Here is a 24,088-nt window from a genome sequence, read left to right on the forward strand (position 1 = left end):
TACAAATCACTTCAATTAACGATATTAAAAAGTTGGTGTGATAACTGTTCTTGTGCTGCGTGACAGAGTTGTTGCGTTAAAAAAAAAAAGGTTTTCGCCAGCGCCGAGGGAACGGCCGCGAATTACAAGCGAGCTCTATCCGCCCCCGCTTTATTACTATGATGTGTTGATTAAATTGTTGACGTGTTGACTTTATACGCGGGTAATAAAACGCACACACAGATTGTTTACTCTCCAAGAGGCGTAAAGTGTTTCTTTGAAGCAAAGTGAACTCGTTTAGACAAGCGTGCGACTTTATCTCGTAAGATTAACAGATAAGCATATTATTAACATAATTAACTTTTGATGTTTACTTTTAAATGTTCAGTGAATGTATCGTTAGTGGTTCTTACCTGCATATTGCGCTCTGACTGTACGCCGGGCCCTCGGTGACGGATAGGGCCTGGCCTACTTGTGTCTGGGTTAATCCCAAGCCGAGCCGACGAAGTTTGAACGCCTTGGCGAACTCCTTGATATCTTCCAAATTGATGCCGTCTACCACGTTGCCCGAGGACTGGCTGATTGTAGGTTGGTCTGGCGGTAAAATATTCATTATATATATGTTTACTTTCTGCATGCTTCCTAAAATTAGTAAATCTTTTGTGTGCAACTGTATATAATATTATAGGTACAATGCATTTCTATATAACGTCTATAAATTATTTTGTTATAATTGTATGTGCAGAGATATCCCAACGGTAGAGGACTTGCGATCGTAGTGTGCATCTATGGTCTGGAATGAAGACGACGAGTAGTGTGAAGGATTTTTTTAAATGATAATAAAACTTGAGAATGAATTGCTCTATAAGATATTGTAAGTGACCACATGAAACCCATGTGAGTTTGTCGTGATAACGATGCTATATATTTCTTTAATTTTAATACTTTTAAGTCGATCTTTCAAATTAACAGCTTTTTAGAGATAAGACAACTGTTGTACGTTATTTAAAAAGTTAATAATATAATAGTAATATGTTTATTGCACATAATAATTACAGTAATATAACTAATGAAAGAAGACACAATATATGATATGATAATAATAGACACATACATGTAAATATTGCTTAGTTGTCCGAACGGAATGGTATCTCTGTGTGTGTTAGGTTTAGTCTTATTATTCTGTTTTATATATTTTTAGTAATATTTGTTTGAGCCTTAATTTAAACAAGATTAAGAGATGTTCATATTCTACATGGAATACAAATGTATTTAAAATTGAAATGGTAACTAAGCATTACATTTTCTGAATGTTTGTATATATAAATATAAACAAAACAAAGATTAGCCCAGTACAATCTGTTCGATATAAATCTCGGCGGCGAAGTAATTATTGCCAGGTTTAGTAGGCAATTTATGTAATTAGTTGATGGTGGCGCTTCCTAATTATGCGGGATGTCATTAGCGACGAGACGTGCTGCCGCGGCGGCGGTCGGCTCGCGACTGGCCCCCACCCCCTGCTTAGCTAACCGATGACAAATTACTTTCGCTACCTACCCGCGCTAGTTTAACCAGTAGTCGGCATCAATTAAGACAAGGTGGGGTTGGTAAATTGGCAATCGTTTCTCCATTTACCGGCGTTCCAAACGCAGACTATTCCTAATTTCGTTTGTTATGTTCCGATGAATTGTTATCGTATTCGTTCGGTTGGATATTCATCTCATTTCGCTCGGGTAACGACTTTACACTCCCAATGCGGTTGATTGACTTCTGACTCCAGTAGGTACTTTTGTTATCTTCGTACTACTGCAACTGCCTTAACTTTCTCAAACATTAGTCAAAAATGTTTTAAAATAAGAACAGACCGTGAAACGTAATGATTGTTTTAAAATTTACACGAGTAAGAAGCGACGAACAAAAAAAAAACGTCTGATTGATTTTAAAGAGCGAATTATAAATAGCGCAGCTTAATCTCGCACGTCAATCATATCAGTCTTCGCGTACGTATCAAAGGTGTTCCAGAAACGACCAACTGCGCTCACGCCACTCATGTTTCGACATGTCCGTCGATTATGTTGATCCGAACAAAATGTTTTATTCTTTAAATAAGCCAATATTGACCAGGATAAATTTGAAATGATATATGTACATGTTATGTAATAGATGTATTAAATATGAAAAGATTTTTATTTCAGATAAGAGTAGCAGTGAGCAGGTTACGTAGTACGCAGAACAGATGGCAACTGGGTCCTTAAAGTTTTTGAGAGGAGACCACGGACTGGCAAGCGCAATGTAGGACGTTCACCCACATGACAGATGATGATTATACTCATTCAGGAAGCTAATTGTTGTCAAGGACTTTTTATAAAACCATACTTGTAAATATACTGTCGCCGGCTCTTCTTCAGCAGAACTACCTTCCGATCAGGTGGTAGCTTCCTGTAAGGCTAACAATGCCGACATTATATCTTAATTGACGATTCGATAGTGCTTGTAAAAACCTATTAGAAAAAATAACATTTTGATTTTGATGAAAGAAGAACCTTGGTAAGGAAGCAGGCTGTTTTTAATGATAGACGACAGAAATTCATCGTCTTCGTTTCAACCACAGATTTCCACTTCTGGATATAAAATTCTCCTATAGATTTCTTATCGGACTGGTTTGTAGCGGCCTGTATTAAACATCTTTCGATGATTTTAAAAAGGTTATCTGTTTACCTTGTCAGTGGAGGTTCTTCGCGGTGATCTTGAATAAAATTCATCATTAATCGGATTTAATTTCAAATTAACAATTAGAAGTTGAAAAGCTATCATTTTATATAGTTTCATCTGATTAATAGCTGCAATAACAACATCCATTTTTATTTATTTATTTGCTTCGCATGCACATGTTACATTAAATACTTCACGATATATTCTCTTATCTACAGTCATGTGAAGTAAATGTATAAATTAACTATTGTAGATTCCGCATGCAATGCAGTAAATGATATATGATGTAAATGTAGTCCAAAAAACATTTTATTTTATTATGTTTAGGTAAGGAGTCTCCAAAATGGTCGTAATTATTATTATAATACTTATAATACTTGCTATTTTTTCTCTCTTTAAGAACCATTACTGTAACTACAAAAATACATAGGAAAAAAAGCTTTTTGTTTGTCTTGTATCTCTTTGTGGAGTTTTATTTATTTATTCGTAAAGATAGTGCCAGTCTGATAGTATTAGTTACATAAAACCTACTGTTGTATTAAGCATTGTTTATTTATTTTCACATATCATCGAGAGCATTAGTTTGTATACAGTTTAGGTATATGTGTTAGACGGTTAGATTGGGGTTTTATGCATTCCAATTTTGTTTGTGACTGCGAATGTATTAACACTTTCTTATTCCATCTCCACGACATCGTCTGTCAGCCTTCCCCCTTAATTTCTATTTCTGATAAGATTGATTCGAAGGAGGCTAGCATAGGCATCTAGCGTTTTGCGAAGGTCATAAAGAAGTTGTTTGTCAACCTTGTGGGTGGATGTCCCATGTTGCGCGTGCCGATTCGTACCGCTATATGTTCTGCACACTATTGTGATCTACTAAGCTGCCATTTCAACTTGCCATTCTTCGGGTTACGACGTCTACGGGTCTCTGATTAGAAATTTCAGGCATGGCCCGTTGAGGTAGTATATCCTTAATTAATTATTTTATCATTGTACCAAATCATGGTTATAATGTGGATTGCAATACGACATTTGGACTTCTATAAAAATTAAACCTTTTCTTCTAAGATAGCTACTTTTAATTCTGACTTCGATCTACCTTATAGATTAGGTATAGAGTGTAAGTGAGTTTAGTAAAATGGTTTCATGAATTTATACTGTATTTCTTTAAATAAAAGTATTAGGTATTAGTCGGTCAAATTCCAATAAATATGCAGACGTTGTAACAACATTCATCGGGAAGAGAGTCACTACTATGTTCTAACAATAAAATTAAAGGCGAAAAATTAGAACTGTTAGGTAAGAATTTATGTTGTCCAATTACCGGCCATCGCGTGATGAGACGCACCCATTAATTAACTTACGAAGATAAGTCAATTGCCCGAAGAGTGGTACGCCGTACCAAATTCAATAACAATAACTAATGCATCAAGATACCGTACTCTTAATTGTTTAATTCGTGTTATAAATTAATTAGATACAATTACGGTTTGCGTGCGCGACTGTACAGACGTTTATTGACCCGCGTTACGTGTACGCGGGCTATTTTAAATATGTAATGGTAATTATTTTCGGGAGTTGTTATTTTTGTTCTATATTTGATTATTTTGACTTAATTTTCTTTTATCTATAACGGGCTTATTATTTTTAAAGATGTATATCTTTTAATTGAAGTTTTGTCTTATATATCTGACAATGTACAGTTGTCCACAAAACTTTAAAAAATTAATGTAATTTTAAAACTTTATTTCAAATTTAACCTCTTGCATAAATTTTACCTTACACCACATTCTAACAACTGACCAATTACAATATAATATGAAATAAATTTAAAAAAAATGTTCATGACCAAATCGAGGTACAGCCTTCTGGGGCGCTCTTAATTCAGAATGTTAAACTGGTACTATCGACGAATGACAGGCCAAACCGAGGTCTCCTTAAGAAGAACTTGATCCTTGTACCAGTAGGTACGTCCGATTAAGTTATCTAAGAGCTTTGTAGTCTCCCAATTTGGTGCAATAATATTATGTAGGACCTGAATCGAGGTTCCTCAGGGAGATCTCAAGCTTTGCTGACTAAAAAAAGGTTTTAGGCTAAACGCCCTCTGCGCTCTGTCTGCAAACGACATATTGAGTGAATACCAAGTGAATAAAAAAATTCAAATATATAGTTTTTATGTGAAATGTACTGTAAACATTATTGGAATTTACATTAGGAATATCGTGTTATTTTATGTCATTAAATTCCGCGAAAAACATTAGTCACCGCTCATAAGCAAATGCACCTTTTACTTACATTACACTTATCACAAACATTCGTATACGTTCCCTCTTTAAAATGATCCGCTAATATCGTATTTGCGTTCGCCAAAGTTGTTAATACCGGGCTCACATGAAAAAGAAAGAAAAGTTTATTAAGATTGAATCATCGTTTTATATTCAACGGTTGATTATCTATAATTAAAGTTTTCGAGTGATTAGGTGAATATACAGGGGAAATTACGTCCGAATTGCGTGAAAACTATTTTGATCGCTGCCATAGTACCCTCGGTCTATTGTTAGAAGGAAGATATTCGGAAACATCTTTATTCGGACACGCAAATTATAAATTTTTGATATACCACGTAATGGTACAAATTACGCGCGTCAAATCGGCGCGATTTTAGTTTCGATTACGAGTTACATATCGATTATCGTTGAATCGATTATGATAAACGTATATTAATGTAAAACGATTACATTCGAATAAGTTTTCCAAAGAATTCAAAGCGTTAGGTAAAAGTTCTCTATCCTGTCGGAGACTTTTCATTCGCCGGCCTGTAATTAAAAACCCATTTTATAATAGAACGCTGGTATTAATGATGGGACAAAAATTTTGTTATGAGTTAAACGGAAATCAATTTAATCAATTCATGTATGTTTTCCGTATTCCATTATAAGAATTTTAATAATTAATTTCTTTACTTATTATGCATTATATATTGTTTATGCGGGTTTTATTTCATGAAATCTATTCTTGGTAATTTTTAAAACACCGAAAAAATTATTGGTGCCAAAAATTTTAAAATATGTGGTTGTAATACTCGCCCACTAGGACGAGGTATATCGCTCTTGCAATCAATGGTCGTTGGAGCCGAAAGGTTAGGCCTTCCATTACTGGATCGACGATACAGTTAAAGTTGCGAGAAGTCAATGGATGCGGACTGCTCATATCCAATGCAGTGGGCGTCTATCGGCTGAAAAGGAGAAGGGGCCTTAAACCTCTTGCAGATAGAATTTTCTAAAATCAGTTATTAGCTGACAACTTCTAGTAAAAAGGAATATTCCTACTAAACTTCAAATTTCTAACCCTTATGGTTTCAGAGAAATCGTGATGAGTCGTACGTCGAAATCTCATTTATATTTAAAGTTTATTGTTACTATAGATTATTATATCAAATTTATTAAAATTTAATATTGGATATCGTTTGGAAATATTGCGATTATCTTTAAATGTAGATGCAGTGAAAAAGTAATGATTTTAATCGTATACAAATATATTAATTTAAATGTATTCTCTCTTGATAGACGTACACATATAAAGTATACATATAGCCTCCTAATGAAGATGAATTACGACGGTAGAGATATTTAGTATAAAAGTACAAGTAGAAAAACTGAATTGTCACCAACAATAATCGTCTCTGCGATACAGGCCTGCAAGTATAGTGCAAAGATCAACAGTAATCATATATTTTACAATGTAAAATATTATATATTCCTCAAGAAAGACTCACGTGTCGTTAAATAAATTATGATTATGTATATACATATGTAATGCTATATTCTGTATTATTATATACATCGAATTTTATTATATACATACTTAATAAATCTTGTTGACAGTCTGAATAAACCCTTATATTAGACAACAGGTCGGCAAAAGAATTTTTGCTACCAATATGCAATAAAACACTCACCGAAGATTACTCTGATTGGTTTCTGATCAATCAGAGGTAATAAATAAAAAAAAAAACTTGTTGCATGCTTTGTAATCTAAGCGTGGTCTTGTAACAGAAGTGGCATTTTGCCAGTGTATAAAAGTTTAAAAAAATCCAGTCCGAGTTTTTTGTAGTCTCGTCTTAGATCTGTGCGCGTTTGGATCTTTAGTAACCATATATTTTAAGGTAAAGGATGCCATTATAGATGAGGACACTGATTCTATTTAATATCAAATCTGGATCGGATTTGAATTATCAGGTCACGTGTTTTTTTTCTTTTGAAAGCGCAGAAAGACGCACAGCTTGAGGCATCTTCTGAAGTAGCTAGCTCCTAAGTCTGAGGGTTCCCGGTGCAGCCTTGGCTCAGGCTGTAAAATACTATTTTACAGGATTAGATCTCGTAACGTAGACTAGGAAACATTACATATATAATGTAAAAGTGTTTATAGCCTGAATTGAGGAAAGAAATAATAATATAGGTTTTAAATATGACCTATGGCTATTAACTATCGAAGAGCATCGTATCGCATATATTAAACTGTTTGAATCAGAAAATATATCGAATGTATTATCATAATTAAGTGATAATAATTAATATATATTATAAAAATTCCAATACAGACAAAACTTCCGCAAACATGATCGATACATTTAATTAAATATAGAATTTAAATGAGCTCATATTATTATAATGAACAGAAAACGGTCGCACGATCACAGTGCACAGGACAATCTGTATTTTTGAATATAAATGTTCTATAAATTAGTTCTTTATTTGTATTAATTATTAACTCAGTTATTGGTACTTGCATATTATTATCAATTCAGCTATGAAACGTACACTGTTACATACGGGTCTCTCCATAGATTTTTAATAAAACCTACATCTAGCGCCTTCCAACAACCCTAACAAGGTCGTCTATCTACCTTGTCAGTCAATATCATACGTTGTCAGTCCATGGTCTCCTTCCAGAACCCCTTACTACCTCCAGAACCAGAAAGACATATAAATACGCCATAAAACGATCCCAAATTTTTGTTTAACCGACGACTTGTAATGCTAGTATAAGTATCGCAATTGTCTAAAAATAATAGCCGAGAAACGCCAGTTACAGTAAAAGAGTTCCAACCGCAACTCTAGTTCCAATTTTACTACCATTAATGCCTGTGGGCTGTCAAGATCTAATTTAGTCTAGGAAACCGCATGCTATAGAAACTCTTTATTTTCTATGATCACCGTCATAGATATCGCTGTAAAGGATTACATAAAGTTATTTACTTAAGCCTTCTCTTAGAATATACATTGTTATCCAACTAGGCGGCTCTGTATGAATTTTTGGCGATTGATTGATTTCATCACAATATTTTTCTCCACAATAGGCATGTTATATGATTAACATAATGTGTAAAAATCGATCGCAAAAAAATAATAATAAGATATGATCGTCGACCAGTAACTAAAAATGTAATAGTTACAATTTGTGATATCTTAAGAATGCAGGAGAGGGATGTAAGAGAATGTCTGAATGAAATGAAAAGTGTGATAGATACCGTAAAGTACGAAAGATGATGAACTAAGGAAAATATGAAGCGCGAAAAATTAAAATCAAAATCAAAACTGAAAAAAATCATTAACCCTTATAAACAAAGTCACATGTAGGAGTGAATGAGAGGTCCTCAAAAATAGGGGCCATTTAAAAAGAAACCTGTGATCTGTGATCTTAAACTATGTTCTAGCCATTACGATATTTCTGATCATAGTTAGATGTCATTACAGTGGAGCTCAATTTAATTCAAGTTACTATAAAATTGGCTTCTCCATTACGCTATGAATGATTTTATATGGATAATTAAAGTACAGGCTGTGGGCAGGTCGGATAGCGCGCAGAACACATCGCCGCTGGGTCCTTATGGTTTCTGTGTGAATACTACAGACCGGAAAGCACAGCGTCGTAAATCCACCCAGAAGGTAGACAGAACTTATTAAAGTCGTCAAAAGACGTTAGATGCAGACCGTTTAATTTTATATTTATAAGTAAGGTTTATGTCCAACAGTGGATGATCTATGTCTAAAATTATGTTGATGACGATGATGAATTATGAAATAAATAAACAATCTCAGTCAACGATTTACTGCAAACAATTATTTAGTACTTTGCATAGATTATTGTATATGGAATTCGAATGATTAAAATGTGTTCCACATTATTATGACTACATAGCCTAGCACTAATGAACACTGACTTGTTTAATAACGTCTATAAAGTTGTTAACCTCGTCAAATTTGAAGTGGTTGTAAAAAAAAAAGGATATAATTTCGGAATTTCTGTACACCTAAATGCCAGTTGCCAGGCGACTGGCAGTCGGCCCAACTCTTTGTTTCTGTTATCGATTGGTCTCAATTTTATCGGCCACGTTAATTATTTGTAATGGGTTTTAATTAGTTAATTAATTAATTTAGTCCGACGGGTGAACGCCGCCGCTGCCTACGCCCGACGGTCGGTGTCTTTGATGCCGCCTCGCTTGTTCTGTAAGTTTTTTGTAAGTTGTGAATTTTAGAATCTACGATGTCAATAATAGTTACGAATCATCGATTATACTGTTATATCGATTGACGAATTTTACTACGCAAAGATTGTAAGTCCTTTTTTGATGTTAGATATTAGATTAACATTGAAGAAAATCAGCAGATTAAGGCATTAACAATTCTCATGCGATTTCAAACGTATTATGTAGTAACACATTTATATATGTATGTTATACAACAGTATACGGTATCCCACATGTTAGTGTGAGGAGTGGTATTCCACCGGTGAAGAATTGTGACTCTCTATTGTAGGTCGCGGAATCGATTCTCGGTATTCAGTCTTACATAATTCACAATTTATGTATTAACAACAGCTGTCATAAATAAGTTTCCAGCGGATGGGCAACAGTTATCGCCAACCTACTTGCTAAGCGTGGCGATTATGATATATCTCCCCTAAAGTATATTTGTGAAAAGACCTGTGCCTTACAATGGGCGTCGTATCATCTGCAAGAATGTATTTAAATATACATTATAATAGATCTTACGCTCAATTTTTTAGTTTCAATTCTTTTCTTTTTGGTATATTCTTATATTTTATAGTACCATTAGCCACAGATAATAAAAATAATGAAAGTAATAAGATTTAAAACAATGATATAATAATTATTTAATAAGTATAACTGAAAATATGTTTTAACTAATATAATATTTATAGAATACGTTTTTCTCCAATTATATTTTATGAATATGTTATAGGTTTTCAATATGGAAAATGCGATATTATAATAAACTTTAGTAATAATATTGTTATGGATTTTTGATCTGTCGTATTAAACAATATAATAAAATATGTGTGAAACTTTCATTGACCGGCAAAGTTCTCCATTCTTTTTTTTTACTAACAAACATAAGTTTAAGTGACACGTGGAAACGAAAAGTCCCATGCGGTCCGATCGTATCTAAATGTTTCGTATCGATTTAATTTAGACGAATTAACGCGGCCAGTGAACAGGAGAGGAACTGAGTAATTTAGTAATTGTATCCACTAACAACGAATTAAATAGTAATCAATAGAGCCGTGGCTCCAGGCGCGGCCGATCGGTGCTGTTTACACGACGCGGGTACGATACGATAGCGCGACGGGAAAACCGGAATAATTAATTTGTACGAAAATAAAGCTTAAAAAACATCTTAAATACATTAACACATTGCTTTACAGGTTTAACGCAAAGACGAGTTTATATTTTGTCGTTTAAGAGCTTTGTTAATGAAGTAATAAGAACAAATTATATTTCCTTCCACCTATGCAACCAAACCAAAGATATCTCACGTCGGCTCCAAGTCTTTGTTAACAACTGTCTTCGATATATTCTCGGTATACTGGCCAGCAGTGAGATGCCGATCGATCAGCAGATCAAATGCCGCAAGTGGAACTGGATAGGCCAGACGCTCTGAAGGGACCCTGATCACATACCGACGCAAGCCCTAAAATGGAATCCTCAAGGAAAGCGAAGACGTGGCCGCCGAAAGAAAACCTGGCGGACGATCACAGCAAAAGTGACTGATCACTGCAGTTGGAATGACGTGAAGCGAAGTAAAGCGCGAAGGCGATGGCAATGTATTGTGGACGCCCTCTGCCCCATCTTGGGGACAGAAATAAATGATGATGCGACCAAACGAAATTTTGGATTATGAATTTGACCGGAAGGTAAAAGCTTTAGGAAACTGGCAGACAATATTTGTGACCTGGTTACCTATATACTTCTTGTTCATTACAGGGTGTCTTGTCTTGTTTTGTTTCAGCTAACCGCCACCTAGCGGCACTGCGCTCATTTTGCGTTGGTTATTATAGACAAATCGTTCTTTTTTGTTTTAATAATTATTGTATATAAGAAATTAGTTAAATTATTTAGAGCATATGTCATTTAGCGAGTATTCTTTTGTCTGTACAATATTTTTTAAACAATTCATTAGTATTTTTTGTCGTATGTAGTAAACGTATTCTAACGGTTTTCAGATGCTATTGTTTTAAATGGTAGAGTGGGCTCTGAAATAAGATTAACGAGGACGATATTTAAAAACAGTTAAACGATACAGTAAACCACTTAACAATTTAGTTGTTCATCTAATTTCTTTTATTTACTGTTATCATTGTAATTTCAATTAACGTTAATAACCACTAATTAATAAAAAAGATTTTACACTAAAATAATACAACAAAAAGATTTGAAGGTCAATTTAAAAATAGCACAATATAGCAAATAACGTAAAACAAATAGCATAAACATGTTGATGCTTTTTTTAATATTGACGTTATGATTGTACTACAATTGTTATATATTGTATAGTATTGTATATACTATTACCACTTTTATTCAGTTTTATTATGCTATTTAGTTAAGTTTAGTGTTGCATTAATAGAAGCGATATAATTTTAATGGTATAACGTAGCAATACTAGACGTTGACGAATGAAAGTAGTCGACATAACCCAGGTTATGGGCAAGCTGAACTCTCAGTTGAAAGGTCACATGGCGCAGAATAGACGAAAGAGGGGGGAAAAAAGTAGGGAGCACTAATCGGCAAGCGCACCGTGTTAAAGTAGTCGGAAGACGATGCTTGCAGGCCGCTTTCAACCTGTCCTATTAAAAATCTCAAGACCTATGTCCAGCGGTGGATGTCCTAGGGTTAAAATCATGATGATGATGCAATCATCAAGTAAAGGTTAAAAAAGAGATGATGAACCAAATCTACCTAAAGTATTTTCAAAATAAGCGCAATTAAAATAAATACTTTAAATGCATTTTTTTACTACAATTCTGCCTTTTTCTAATTTTTGAAGGATAGCTTATAAAGCGATAATCTCAGTGATCTAAGGGACTGGGAGATTTTAAATTCTACAATAAATAAAGTAACGTCTAGAGTTGAGACTACCATCAATCTTTGAGGTTAGTTCCCGTAGGTCTAGACTAAGCGACATAGCACTCAGAACTTAAGCATCGATGAACCTTTTAAAGCCAAACACAAACAGCATTAATATGACAAATAATCAAGTTTTGGGGCACCTTAGAGTCAGGTGCTAAACGGGTATTATCGACGAGTGACAACCTAAGCCAAGGTACCGTGATGGCTCTTGAACCTAGTAGGAACCTCTGGTAAAGCGATCTAAGAGTACAGCAGCCTGAGTATATAGCGCGCTCGATTTGAGGCCTCCCAGGGAGTCCTCAAGGTTCGCTATCTTAGGAAAGGTTTTAGGCTAAGCGCCCTCTATGCCCTACATGCGAACGCCATTTTTTATTCATTGTATGCCAGGTCAAAAAAAAAAAGGAATAAAACGCGTCAATTTTTGCCGTTTTCATATAGAGAGAGGCGTTTTAATAGTATTGTAATACTCGTAGATAGCTTTATGCAAGAAAGACAAATCGATAACAACCTAATACTCTTTACAAAATTTATGAGCAAATACATCAAGTAAAGAACAGAAAGAGATCTTTAATTCTAATTCTGTTGTCTTAAAAAGAAAAATTGGCTTAGATTTTTAATGTTTATCCTTATAAAAAAGTAAAATATATAAATAATATAATGTGTAATACTCTATCATAAATAGGTATGTATTATAGACTCGTTATTTACTGTACATAAATAAAAAACATATATCAAACATAAATAAATGTACTTTACCGTTTACTATCTTTAACAGTTGTTAAAATTTTTAACTATTAGTATAATCGACAGTTAAATGTATTTCATAAAGAAAGTTTCATTCGCGAAAAATATATATATTTTTTTAATTTGTTGCGTAATATATATAAAATGTTTAATTCCGATTTCACATCCAGCCAAGTGACGATCTCAACGTGTTGCCTGAAAGATTTTGTATTTCACTAAAAAGTTAAAAAAATATACTATTTTATTTTGTGCACTCCATAATAATATTTTCTAATAGTGTCACAAATCGATTTAGGTTATTGTCATGTCTGACAACCCTAATGTAAATTTTAATTCTTGGAATATTTAGGTAGAACTGAATTCCGTTGGACGACTTACATCATGTCAATTCGCTCGCCGCGGGCCGGAAATAGTACGGAATCGATGCGCTCATTATCAAACAATTAACTAAATAGGTCGCGGGTGTTTCGCGTCTATAAACAAACGCCGAGTCGTGTGCACTATTAAACCCGTCCACCACTCTTCTTCCTTTTAATTCGCAACGGTTAACTTTCTAGAACGAATCAGGAATCGGGAGATCCGCAGAAAAACCAAGATTGTCTTTATAGCCCGAAATTTTTTTTAAGTACAGTGAGCAGGGCATATCGCTCAAGCAAAGACACTAGCCATCCACTACGTGGATCGAAGGCATAGTCTTGATGGTTGGAAGCACTGCCAGACCGGTCGTTTTGGCGATATCTTCAAGAGGTCCTTACCTTGCAGTGGACATTTATCGACTGACATAATGATGAACTTTCTAAAATTTATAAAATAGATCGTGGAACATTTTCATAGCACGGAATAGCTATTTTCGTGATGGAAAACAGTCTTAATCCATTTGATATGACAGTGCGGTTTGTACGCAGCGGTTGTTTGTACGGTTTATTTCGACTGACGTGCTAATTTTTGCCCTAAATTGTTTCAGTGATGTATAACAACTTTTGTAATTTTAAAATATTCTACTACAAAGACTACATGTACCAACAAGATGCCAAAAGGTGGCCGAAAAAGCAGCATCTATTTACTAATACAATTAAATGTATATACACTCTTATTTATACTTACAGAAAACGTCACGATTTTTTATATAATATATGAAGGATTTTTTTTAACAAATCTCATCTCTCGCCGCTAGTGCGACAATATCGTTAACAACAAGACTTACAAAATATTTGTATAATAATTATTACTTAACAATAAGGTTTTTACAAAATACGGGAGGAATTAACTTATATGTCCCTATGAATGATAATAAAAATATCTTTAAATATATATTTATCTTCACGATAAAATAAACCGAATATTTGAATGCAGAAATGCCAGCAGTTCTAGTTACGTAAATGAAACAAAGTTCGAAATTAACTTTGTAAAGATCAGTGCAGTGCCCGCTCACCTACGTCGAATGCCGCAAGCCTACTTTGCGCTAATCAACTTTGTGACCAACTCCGCTAAACGCACTCGCAACTCGTGGAGTCTCCGTTGCTCTTTATAGTATTACGCTAAATAACTGCAGGACATTGTTAGACTTCGCGAACGCTAATGGATCGCCTCTGTGCTTAGACCGGACGACTTTGTAGATAAGTGCAACTCAGTTAGAAGTTAGAAATATCACTGCGAATGCTGCGAAGGCTACGTTGTTAATTTTTTAATGTTGTTTAGAAATTTTAGAGTAAGATTCCCTTATTTAACTCTCTTAAAAAAAACTCTTTTATATGCGGATAAAAAAGGTTTTAATTGATGATTGGTTATAATTGTAAAAGCCTTGAAAGCTTTTACATCTATTTCTAATCATCTTGTTTTAAGTGATATCTCTAAAATGTGTCAGATTAAATTATTTTTTCTATCGCATTTCTACAGTCTTATAACTTCTGCTAGTACAAAATCTTAAGAGATAGTAAACAATATTACATTTGTATATATACATTAATATAGGATTTTAATCTAACATTTCCTCACTGTGTTATTATTATATTATTTATAATTTCTGAAACCATTGTATTTAGGATGGGATGCACCATACATTAGTTATCAGCAAATGAACTATATTCTCACCTTTTTAAGCTTTTATACATATGTCTAATTACTGTGTATGAGAGAGTAAATATATGTGTGTATATGTATACATATATAAACATACACACACACACATATATATATATATATATATATATATATATATATATATATATATATATGTACAATTACTAGAAAGATTTAGACTTAGCGTTTTCAGTGATTGACAAGCTCAAACCCGACAAAGCTGTAAATTTACTAGTGGATCATTAAGAAAAAGATACTTACTTGGTGAATCAGCGAGTAAATCGGCATCATCCTGCGACGGAGACTTGACGGATCCAGGCGAGAGCTTTACGGGCGCGTGGGGCGAGGCGTTGGGCGCGGAGCTGCCCGAGCAGCTTGTCGCACTGCTCGGCGCGCCGCTCGCGTGCGACGTCGTGATTGTTATCTCTCCATTCGACGCAGCGAGCCTGCACATATTCACACCGATGTAGTGTTACGTCACAAACATGCTTGTGTGGGTGGTTTTTATAGAAACTTTGTTAATGCGAAGTTTTTTTTTAATATTATCGTCATGTCAGTCGAAAGATGACCATTGCAATGCATAGGACTTCTCAAATATCGCCACGATAGCAGGTCTCGCGTTGTCTGTACCATTACCGCAGCGACATTCTACGATATTATCTCATCTATCTAGTGCGGACATACCCACGCCGCGTCAACCGTCTCGTGGTCGCCACTCTAGAACATTTCGAGCTAAAATATACAGCCAAAATTCTTTTTTATTACATTTAAAAAAAAAAATTGTTTATATCCGGCTTGCCCTTTTATGATCTGGTTGCTTTTCATTTTGACATTGTTTTTTTGAAAAAATTACATTTTTGTAAATCGGTGTTTTTAAATTGTTGAAACTTGTTCAAATCTCAATACATGACTCGATAATATATCACAGGAATATCACGGAATGTTTTACTATAAGGGCGTCCAAATATAACACCTTATATAATTACATTGCAATACATACAAATTAATTACATTTTGTTGAGTTGTAATTAATTACATTACAGTGTACCAGTGCTAGTACAGTGGTAGAGGATTGAGACTTGCGATCGTAGGTTACGTGTTCGATTACCTCGAAGCAATTTTATACAACTTACACTTTGTGCATTAATTGTATAGAATTGCCATTGCTAACACACAAGTGTCCAGAGCATGGATAGTAACGTTTTCTGCGTACCATGATACAACACTAAGACCGTCAACCCTCACAGATCCTTCCACAGATATGTTTGTGGGGCACCTATACTTGCAGTAGGCGTCTATGGGCTGAAATTGCGACGACGACTCAAATTTACATTGCAATACAAACAAATTAATTACATTTTGTGGTGTTGCATATAACGAAGATAAAGGCAGAAAGAAGGTGGAGGTACATACATGTTATTGTTAGTAATTATGTCAATCATTTAAAATTAGAGTTAAAATCGTGTTACACATTTTTTGATTTATGTTCACTATTTTGTGCAAGACCTAGTTTGATAAAAATAAAAAAAATCCATAGTAGAGTGTGATATGCAAAAAATAAATCGAAATTGTAGATTACTTATAATAAGAATCAGACACGTTATGTCGTGAAAACTATTAATTAAACTGTTCCGTAATTACCGTGATAAGATTTTATAATTACTGTCAATAAACAGTAATGTGTAAACCAACTCAGTATTGTTTTCCCACTTTAAGTGACAATACTAACACAAAGTGAACTACCATTTCATATTTAATAACGGTAAGCGAAGATGTAGTGCTATATATAATTTTTAAAATTTAAATACCGCGTATATGACTACTGAACCGCGTGTATGTACTGTACTAAAGGACAATGTATCGTTATCATTTCAGCAGTAGGATGTCCAATGTTGGATATAGGATTCCCCCATAGATTTTCAAAAGGCCGGTTGGAAGTGGCCGGAATCCAAAATTTTCCGTCAACTTTTTTAAGTATGTGGTGGTCTACATTATAGAACCTTAAGACTCAAGTTCCTATCTGTTCTGCGCGCTATATGCCCAGCTCACTACTAAAACTTGACTATATGCTTGGCTAAGTCGGTTATTTTGGTTTGTGTACGGATTACGTAATGCTTTTTCGCTCTCTTAGAATCCCGAGTATAACTTCCAGAAACGAAGAGATAGATCACGTTTCACTGTCGTTACTTCACTTGTAACATACGTACACAGATCGTAGTGTATTAAAATTAAATAATGTCTATTAATAAAGATATGCTTTTAGTATGGTATGCTGGTAAATTATCTTCCATGAGTTCACAGCGTATAAAAAAAAATTTCAAAGACAAAAGCGATACGGAAAAAAATGGACTAATCCTATTATTGTAACCTAATTAACACGATCGTTTGTATGAAAACGCGCGTATAATACGCGTCATAAGCCGTTCGTGAAACAAGGCAGCTGTAAAAAGAGGTGCAAGGGAGTCGACAATGGCCGGCGCGCATCATTAAGTGTTCGCTGCATTAGAGGTAATTGCAGGCTAATTAGGGCCTCATCCGACGCGACCCGCACACAGAGCACCTTATACTCTACACGATGGTTTGCGTTGCAATTTTTTTTGTATATTCTATGTTTAATTACTATGAGGTGTTACGCAGTCTTTTACAATAGAAATTCATGCGGAAATTCGCTTCTGTTTCAAAGTTAGACTTTCATAGGATTTGATAAATATTAAGTTGATGGATATACAGATAGATAAATTCAGATACTGTCATCTATCAAACGTCATTGATTTTTTTTTGTACATTATCTTTCGAATGTGGTTACGAAATTTTTAAAAATTAATTATTCTCATTGTTAAAGGAAATGTCAAAAACGTTTTTCTAGACGTTGATATTAATGTTTCGACAATTTTAATTTTGTAAGGAAATTAATTATGTACACCTTATCATGTACGGCATTTAATTGTTATAAATACTTCCTTGTTGGTTTATATAACCTACTTGTTTTGAATTGTAAAAATGTCAAAACTGTCACAGATTTAATCTGATAATAATAAATATTGTTTCGAATTTTAAAAAAAATTCAGTACTAAGTTACATGGTCTAGACATCTTTGGTACAAAGAATCATGCAAGTTCCATAAAGAAACATTGACATATGTTTAATAAAGTTCCTTATTACTTATTATGTTGTGAAATTGGTATAAACTTTAATTAAGATTTTAATATTATACAATTATATTAAATGCGATACGAAACAGGGATTTTTTTATTTCAGACAGTTTTAAAGAAGTTGGCATTAAACCATTGATTTTAGTAAAAAATGTTTTAGAAGATCTTACTAATTATTGAGTGAATGCAGATAAATAAATTATTCAAAAAAATTTTGTTACATAATAGTGTTATATCAACAATTATAATAATTTAATTGAAAATTGACTTATTGCAATCGTAATCGTAGACTTTTTATTTAAAGTTCTGCAATAAAATACTAAATTTTAATGAGATTGTTTTCAAGTTTAAAATGAATTATAAACATGCCAGGCATAAAAACGTCGGAGGTCGTCCACTAAAGAATACTTATATGGAGTTAGTATTACGAGACAAAAAAGAAAAAAGACATTTTTGAAACCGGTATTGTCACCTTTCAGACGTAAGAAGGATAATAGACGCGTTTAATGTAATTCGTCGGTAAATTTTAAAAAATACTCGCGAATTAGCGAAATCATAATAAAAATAAGAAATTCTCATCCAATAATACGATCTAGTTGGTTCGACCCACTCGAGAATTTTCAAATCAGAAAGCTAAATGCGTATCGAATGACAACCAAAGTTAACGTGTTCTCTTGGAGACGCTACTGTACTGTACTGTTTCGAAGATGTTTTTGTTTTGTTTGTTTGTTTGTTTTTCCTAGGGCTTTTACAACATCGTCTGATATGAGTTCACGCAGCAAAAGGATCCGTGAACTATAATAAAAACTAAAGCATTCGTGTTTCAGAACCTACATTTGACGCTTTGATGGAGGTTGAAGCAAAGGGGTACGGGGTCGAGCGGCCGAAGCCGTTTGCGTTTCGGGCGGTGTAGACCCTTGAGCTCAGTCAATTCATGGAGACCCTAACTTCATGGAGTCTCTGACGAGTTTGTCAGGTCTAGACTAAGTGCCTTCAATGCTCTGCTACTTTAATTCCAAAGTTTCTTTTTATACGAACGGAAAATAGCATCTTCCGGTGGCAAAAAAAATTTCATAATTTTATAAAATCCGTTACTTTTTTGACTCATTCGACAATTTACGAAAATGATTTGTTATGACCACCACAAAAATAAATGTCAGCGTGGAATAAATAAAGTTACATACTCAGCGAGATCACATTATTTATTGTCTAAAATGTGATTAATGTTGTAATCGATAAATATTGACAGAGCCAGTAGTCACACGACAATAAAAATTGACAGCGCGTTAACTGTCAAACGCGCGAATTTCACTGCGAACTGTCAAATGCGCAAAGATTCAATAATTCTGCGAGATTCTGCCATTAATAGCCATTATATCTTTAGAAAATTTTTAAATTTCTGGACAATTTTAAATTTTTTCCATAAAAACATTTCTAATTGTTTTTAAAAAATTTTTGAAGAAGATGAATTAAATAGGTATAGTCATTTTCATATTGTTATGTTACGAATTGAAATAGGCAATGATTATTTATTACATTGTAATCTGTTGTTAAAAGAAACATACGAGAACTTGGATACTATATTAATGGAGTCGCTATGTCCAGTACGAACAAAATATTCCAGCACAGTCCAAAATAGAGTTTGGAGGGTATTTGAGAGAAATAACACCTAAGACCACGGAAAAAGGTTACAATGTTAACTTTCTTATACGTGACAGACGTAAAAAGTAAGATTTAGTTACCTTCGTCTTGGTTTTCACAGAATAATTTCATAAAATGATATCACTTTATCATCATCCTCAACATTATTGCAGCTGTACGTCTTTTGCTGGATATAAACTACCCATAAATATCCGATAGGATCGCTTGGAAGCGGCCTGTATCCTGCGTTTTCCGACGACCTTAAAAAGTTCGTTTGTCCACCTTGTGGGTGATCATTCAGAGCTGGACTTCGGTCCGGAGTTTCTACTCCAGAACTTTAAGGCCTCAACGGCCATTAGTTCTGTGCGCTATGTGGCCTGCTTACTGTCACTTTAATTTGCACATCCACTAGGCTTGATCTTCTCAACCCTGATTCGATCTCGTACAGTAATTTTGAGCCTAGGCTGTTCTACGGCTCGTTTTTTGCAAAGGCAAATTGCAAATTCAAGATTAGAGATAACTATTTAATACTTATTATGATGAAAGATTGTTCGTACATATATGTGTGGTTTGTAAATTGGTCTGACAATAACCGACCTCATCCGAAGTGTACATTAACTATCCTTCTCTTTTCTATGCCATTCTTTTATATTAGACTGGTGCAGGTGTTGTTTAGCGAATGTAGCCGTCACACACGCGCTTGTCTAGAACAACACGCACGCACACAATCGCGTCAACTGTAAACACTCGAGTGTTACACGCACATGCGCAACAACATTAATTGTTCCTTCAATTTATCAACACGTAGAGCACTCGACGTCAGAACTACGCCTTTTCGAGATAATTATTTTAAGAATAATAATGCACCGGTGGCAAATTTAATTACAAACATATTTTCTTGATATACGCGTATGACCTTAAATGATTGTGTTGGCTCAAAACACAATTGGTTTGAGGCGAAAACCGTTGCCAAGGGAGCGAGTAGCCGGTCTGCGTGGAATGATTAAGAGGGAGGACTGCTTTTATTGAGGCCAATAATTGCTTTTTAATAAAGTTAAACCAAGGTCATAAAAACGCTTCGAGAAATCATTTTGACAGTGCGGCAGTTACGCGAAAGTATTTTTGATTGCATATAATTATGTTCCATGTTAATGAGCATCTCCATCTTGATTTTCATACGGTGATTATATTATCATCTTTATTTATGGCTTCCTTTTTATGGGCAAACCGTTCCACCGGTCCATAGACTTAATACAGATTAAACGAATGTTTCGTCGACCAAAAAAAAAAAAAACTCTTCGTTTTTTATGATTCTCGTGAAGTACATAATGAAGCCGAGAGTTACTCCTATAAATGCGGTAAATAAAAACTAAAAATACGCGTGAACTGAAAACGCAGTTAATATTTAAAACGTAAAAAGTGGTAATAACGAAATGCTCAATATTAATTTCATTAGGAAGCAGGGAATGTTCGAACGAAAAAATGTAACTTCGTAAAAATTGTGTAGAGTCAATCAAATGAAACTAGGCTAAATAATAAAGTTCGGTCAATGGCACTTTTATTTTGCGATATTTCAGTTTTAAATTAAATCGAAATATTTGGCTATCTTACCCGCACTCGCGGCTGACTCGTGAAAGGGGGTTGTTAAAATGCTGCAAGGACACTCAAGGATTGTTAGAACTCGATAGAGTTACTAAATAAAAACTAGGAGATGAATATGATACATTCTCTGAATATACATGCACGATATATGTGTACATGTATATATTATTAATATATGTTTTACTAATAATAGCTTACGGGACGTCTGTGATTTTGGCAATATCGCATTCGCTCAATTAACCACGGAGAGGGCTATGTTCATGGTTTCTCTTTGAAATCGAACCAGAGATCAGTTGAACTAATGTAACAGACGTATCTAAGCGGATTGACAAGTTAAAATGGCAGTGAAAAGAAAACAGCGTGCAGAACGCAGAGCCGTTGAGGTCTTAAGATTCTGGAGTGCAGACTACACACCGGTAAACGTAGAATAGGAGGTCCATCCATAAAGTTGGCAGAGTACCTTATCAAGATGATAGGAAGACGCTAGGTGCAAGCAAACTAAATAGTTAAAATATCCAATGATAAAAAGAAATGTTTAAAAATAATACTACATTATTAAAATGAATTGTAATACATTTTTTAACACTGACATATAGATGATCTAAATATCATAATTATTTATTGCATGTGTATATTTAAAAAAAATATTCATGTTTTATTTTTAATATTATTATTTTATTATTTCATTTATTTTATTATTACAGTTATTCATTTTGGTCATAATATAAGCTGAGAACGAGCTTTACCGATTTAATTATTTTTATATAAGTTTTCTGATACTTCGGAGAAGATTCTTATGCCAAAAAAATTAGAAAATTGCGCAGAAACCTGTGAAACAAATTTCGGAAAACATAGTTTGACTATTCGACAGTACGCGTTGCTAATTTGTATTATCCTTTTACAAATGCATGGTCAGTGTGGTCATGTTCAGTACCTATGACTTAAAAAATATCAATTTTAAATTTAATCCAGAAATTATGTGATTTTTCCAAAATAGGTCATTTATATAGGAATGCGATAAGGTAATAATAACTTTTGATTATACCAACTCTATAGGAATAGCTGATATAATAATAGGTTGACTTTTAATTTTTCATACGTTTTCTTTTGTTCATAAGTTCGTGTATTTTTAAGTAGCATTTGCAATTAAAAACCCAATGATGTTTTAATGGAACGATAATACTGTCTGTGAATTACATTCATTAATAATTCAATACGAATTTTAAATTGCAATTGGCTATAATTAGCCGTACGTAAGGGCCGATAAGTCATTTCAAACGTCTAGTTAATCGAAGAGACGCAATACGGGCGGTTATTTCGATGTAATTGATCTTAGTATGTTATGGAGCTACCGAGATCATGTTCTATCCTGAAGCTATCAATGATAAAATACACGGTGATTGGTTATAGGTATAGAAACTTTAATGCGCTCAAACCAATACTTTTAAAACTAATAAATAACTCAATGATAATATATTAAGAAAAGGCGTTTTCAGAAGAATAAGGTAGAAGATGATGCTTCCGATTCTCTGAAAACTTATTTTTGGGCAGTGGCAATTTCATTTGAATAAAACACATAGCGTGAATTATATTTATATATTTTTTATTATTGAGTGTGAATTATATTTATATTATTTTTATATTTTTTTATCACATAATAAAATTAATTATTGTTTTCTATCTCTCCCTGCTGATTTTCAATTGCCAAAAGTTATTTACCAGCAGTTTTTTTACTTACTAATTTTTTTTTTACTTACTATTTTTACTTACTAATCATACATCTTTACCTTATCACCTGTGTCGTTCCTGGAAATAGGTGGTAATGAAAATATTCAACAACAAAGTTACATAAATATTAGTAAGAATTGCTTCTATCCTTATACTATTGAGGTTAAGTTACAAACAGTGCAGTAATTTGTAGAGTTAGCCCGTCTAAGCGAAATAAGAATCTATTGGCCTCCCGTTGGACTATTTACTGTATAATATCCTCGAGGACGATTTCATGGTTACTACTGGATACAGGCCTCCTCCAAAGATTTTTAGATAGGTTAAGTGTAAATAACTTGATTTCAAATAATACTAAAATTAAATGTTTTAAGTTCTTTACTTAAAATTTGAAACAATTTTTTTTAATGAACCCCGCTATTGGGGGCCTCTCGTACCCCTATTTGTGGTGGGATAGGGACTTTATTAGCATTTAATTTTTTCACATTATTTTTTATTCTCTCTCTTCTTTCATTCTTCACATTCTCTTTCGGTCCGTTTTCTATCTTTCAAACAAATGTTTAGATTAACAAAGAGGACATTGAAGTGGTCAGTAAAGCTGTCTTATTAGCTGTTATATTAAATTATTAGTAACAATGGGGTCCATATTAAACGTTAGGGCAGAATTAGTTCCGCAGTGTATGCTGTTCAAAAGATCCTTCAACTGACCCACTGAATTTCTTGTTAGATCTTCTCTTGTTCGATTTTAGATGACTATTTCGACTTTGACTTTGAAAGGTTGGATGCGACTGGCATCAACCGACCTTAACAATATTGTGTGTTGATTATATTGACTTATGAGTTGATGTTTTACGTTGCGTTCGTTGGTCTATATACTGCTGTACTACTACTGTAAGCTGATTGAAGAAAGATGACCTTATATTCGCACACATATAGAGTTTTTCTTTCAGCAGCCATTGGTACCAACGGCTGAAATGATGAGTAAGATAAATACAAAAAATAAGGAAATCTTTTATCTATG

The 24,088-nt window shown here is 33.9% G+C and overlaps 1 protein-coding gene across 7 annotated transcripts in view; it reads right to left on the minus strand.

The window, feature by feature from the left end:
* pdm3 (pou domain motif 3) overlaps positions 1–24,088 on the minus strand; it is a 217,238-nt gene that overhangs the window by 16,827 nt on the left and 176,323 nt on the right. For all 7 annotated transcript variants that reach the window (XM_068776924.1, XM_068776927.1, XM_068776922.1 and 4 more), the window contains 2 exons: positions 15,209–15,393; positions 393–573 (listed from right to left, as the gene is read on the minus strand). In XM_068776924.1, coding sequence (XP_068633025.1) covers positions 393–573; positions 15,209–15,393 — 366 coding nt within the window. The remainder of the gene's footprint in view (positions 1–392; positions 574–15,208; positions 15,394–24,088) is intronic.

This window comes from Battus philenor, unplaced genomic scaffold (genome assembly GCF_028537555.1).
Source record: "Battus philenor isolate CCGP_79_NKW_IND1 unplaced genomic scaffold, ilBatPhil1.0.hap1 SCAF_13, whole genome shotgun sequence".
Lineage (NCBI taxonomy): Eukaryota > Metazoa > Arthropoda > Insecta > Lepidoptera > Papilionidae > Battus > Battus philenor.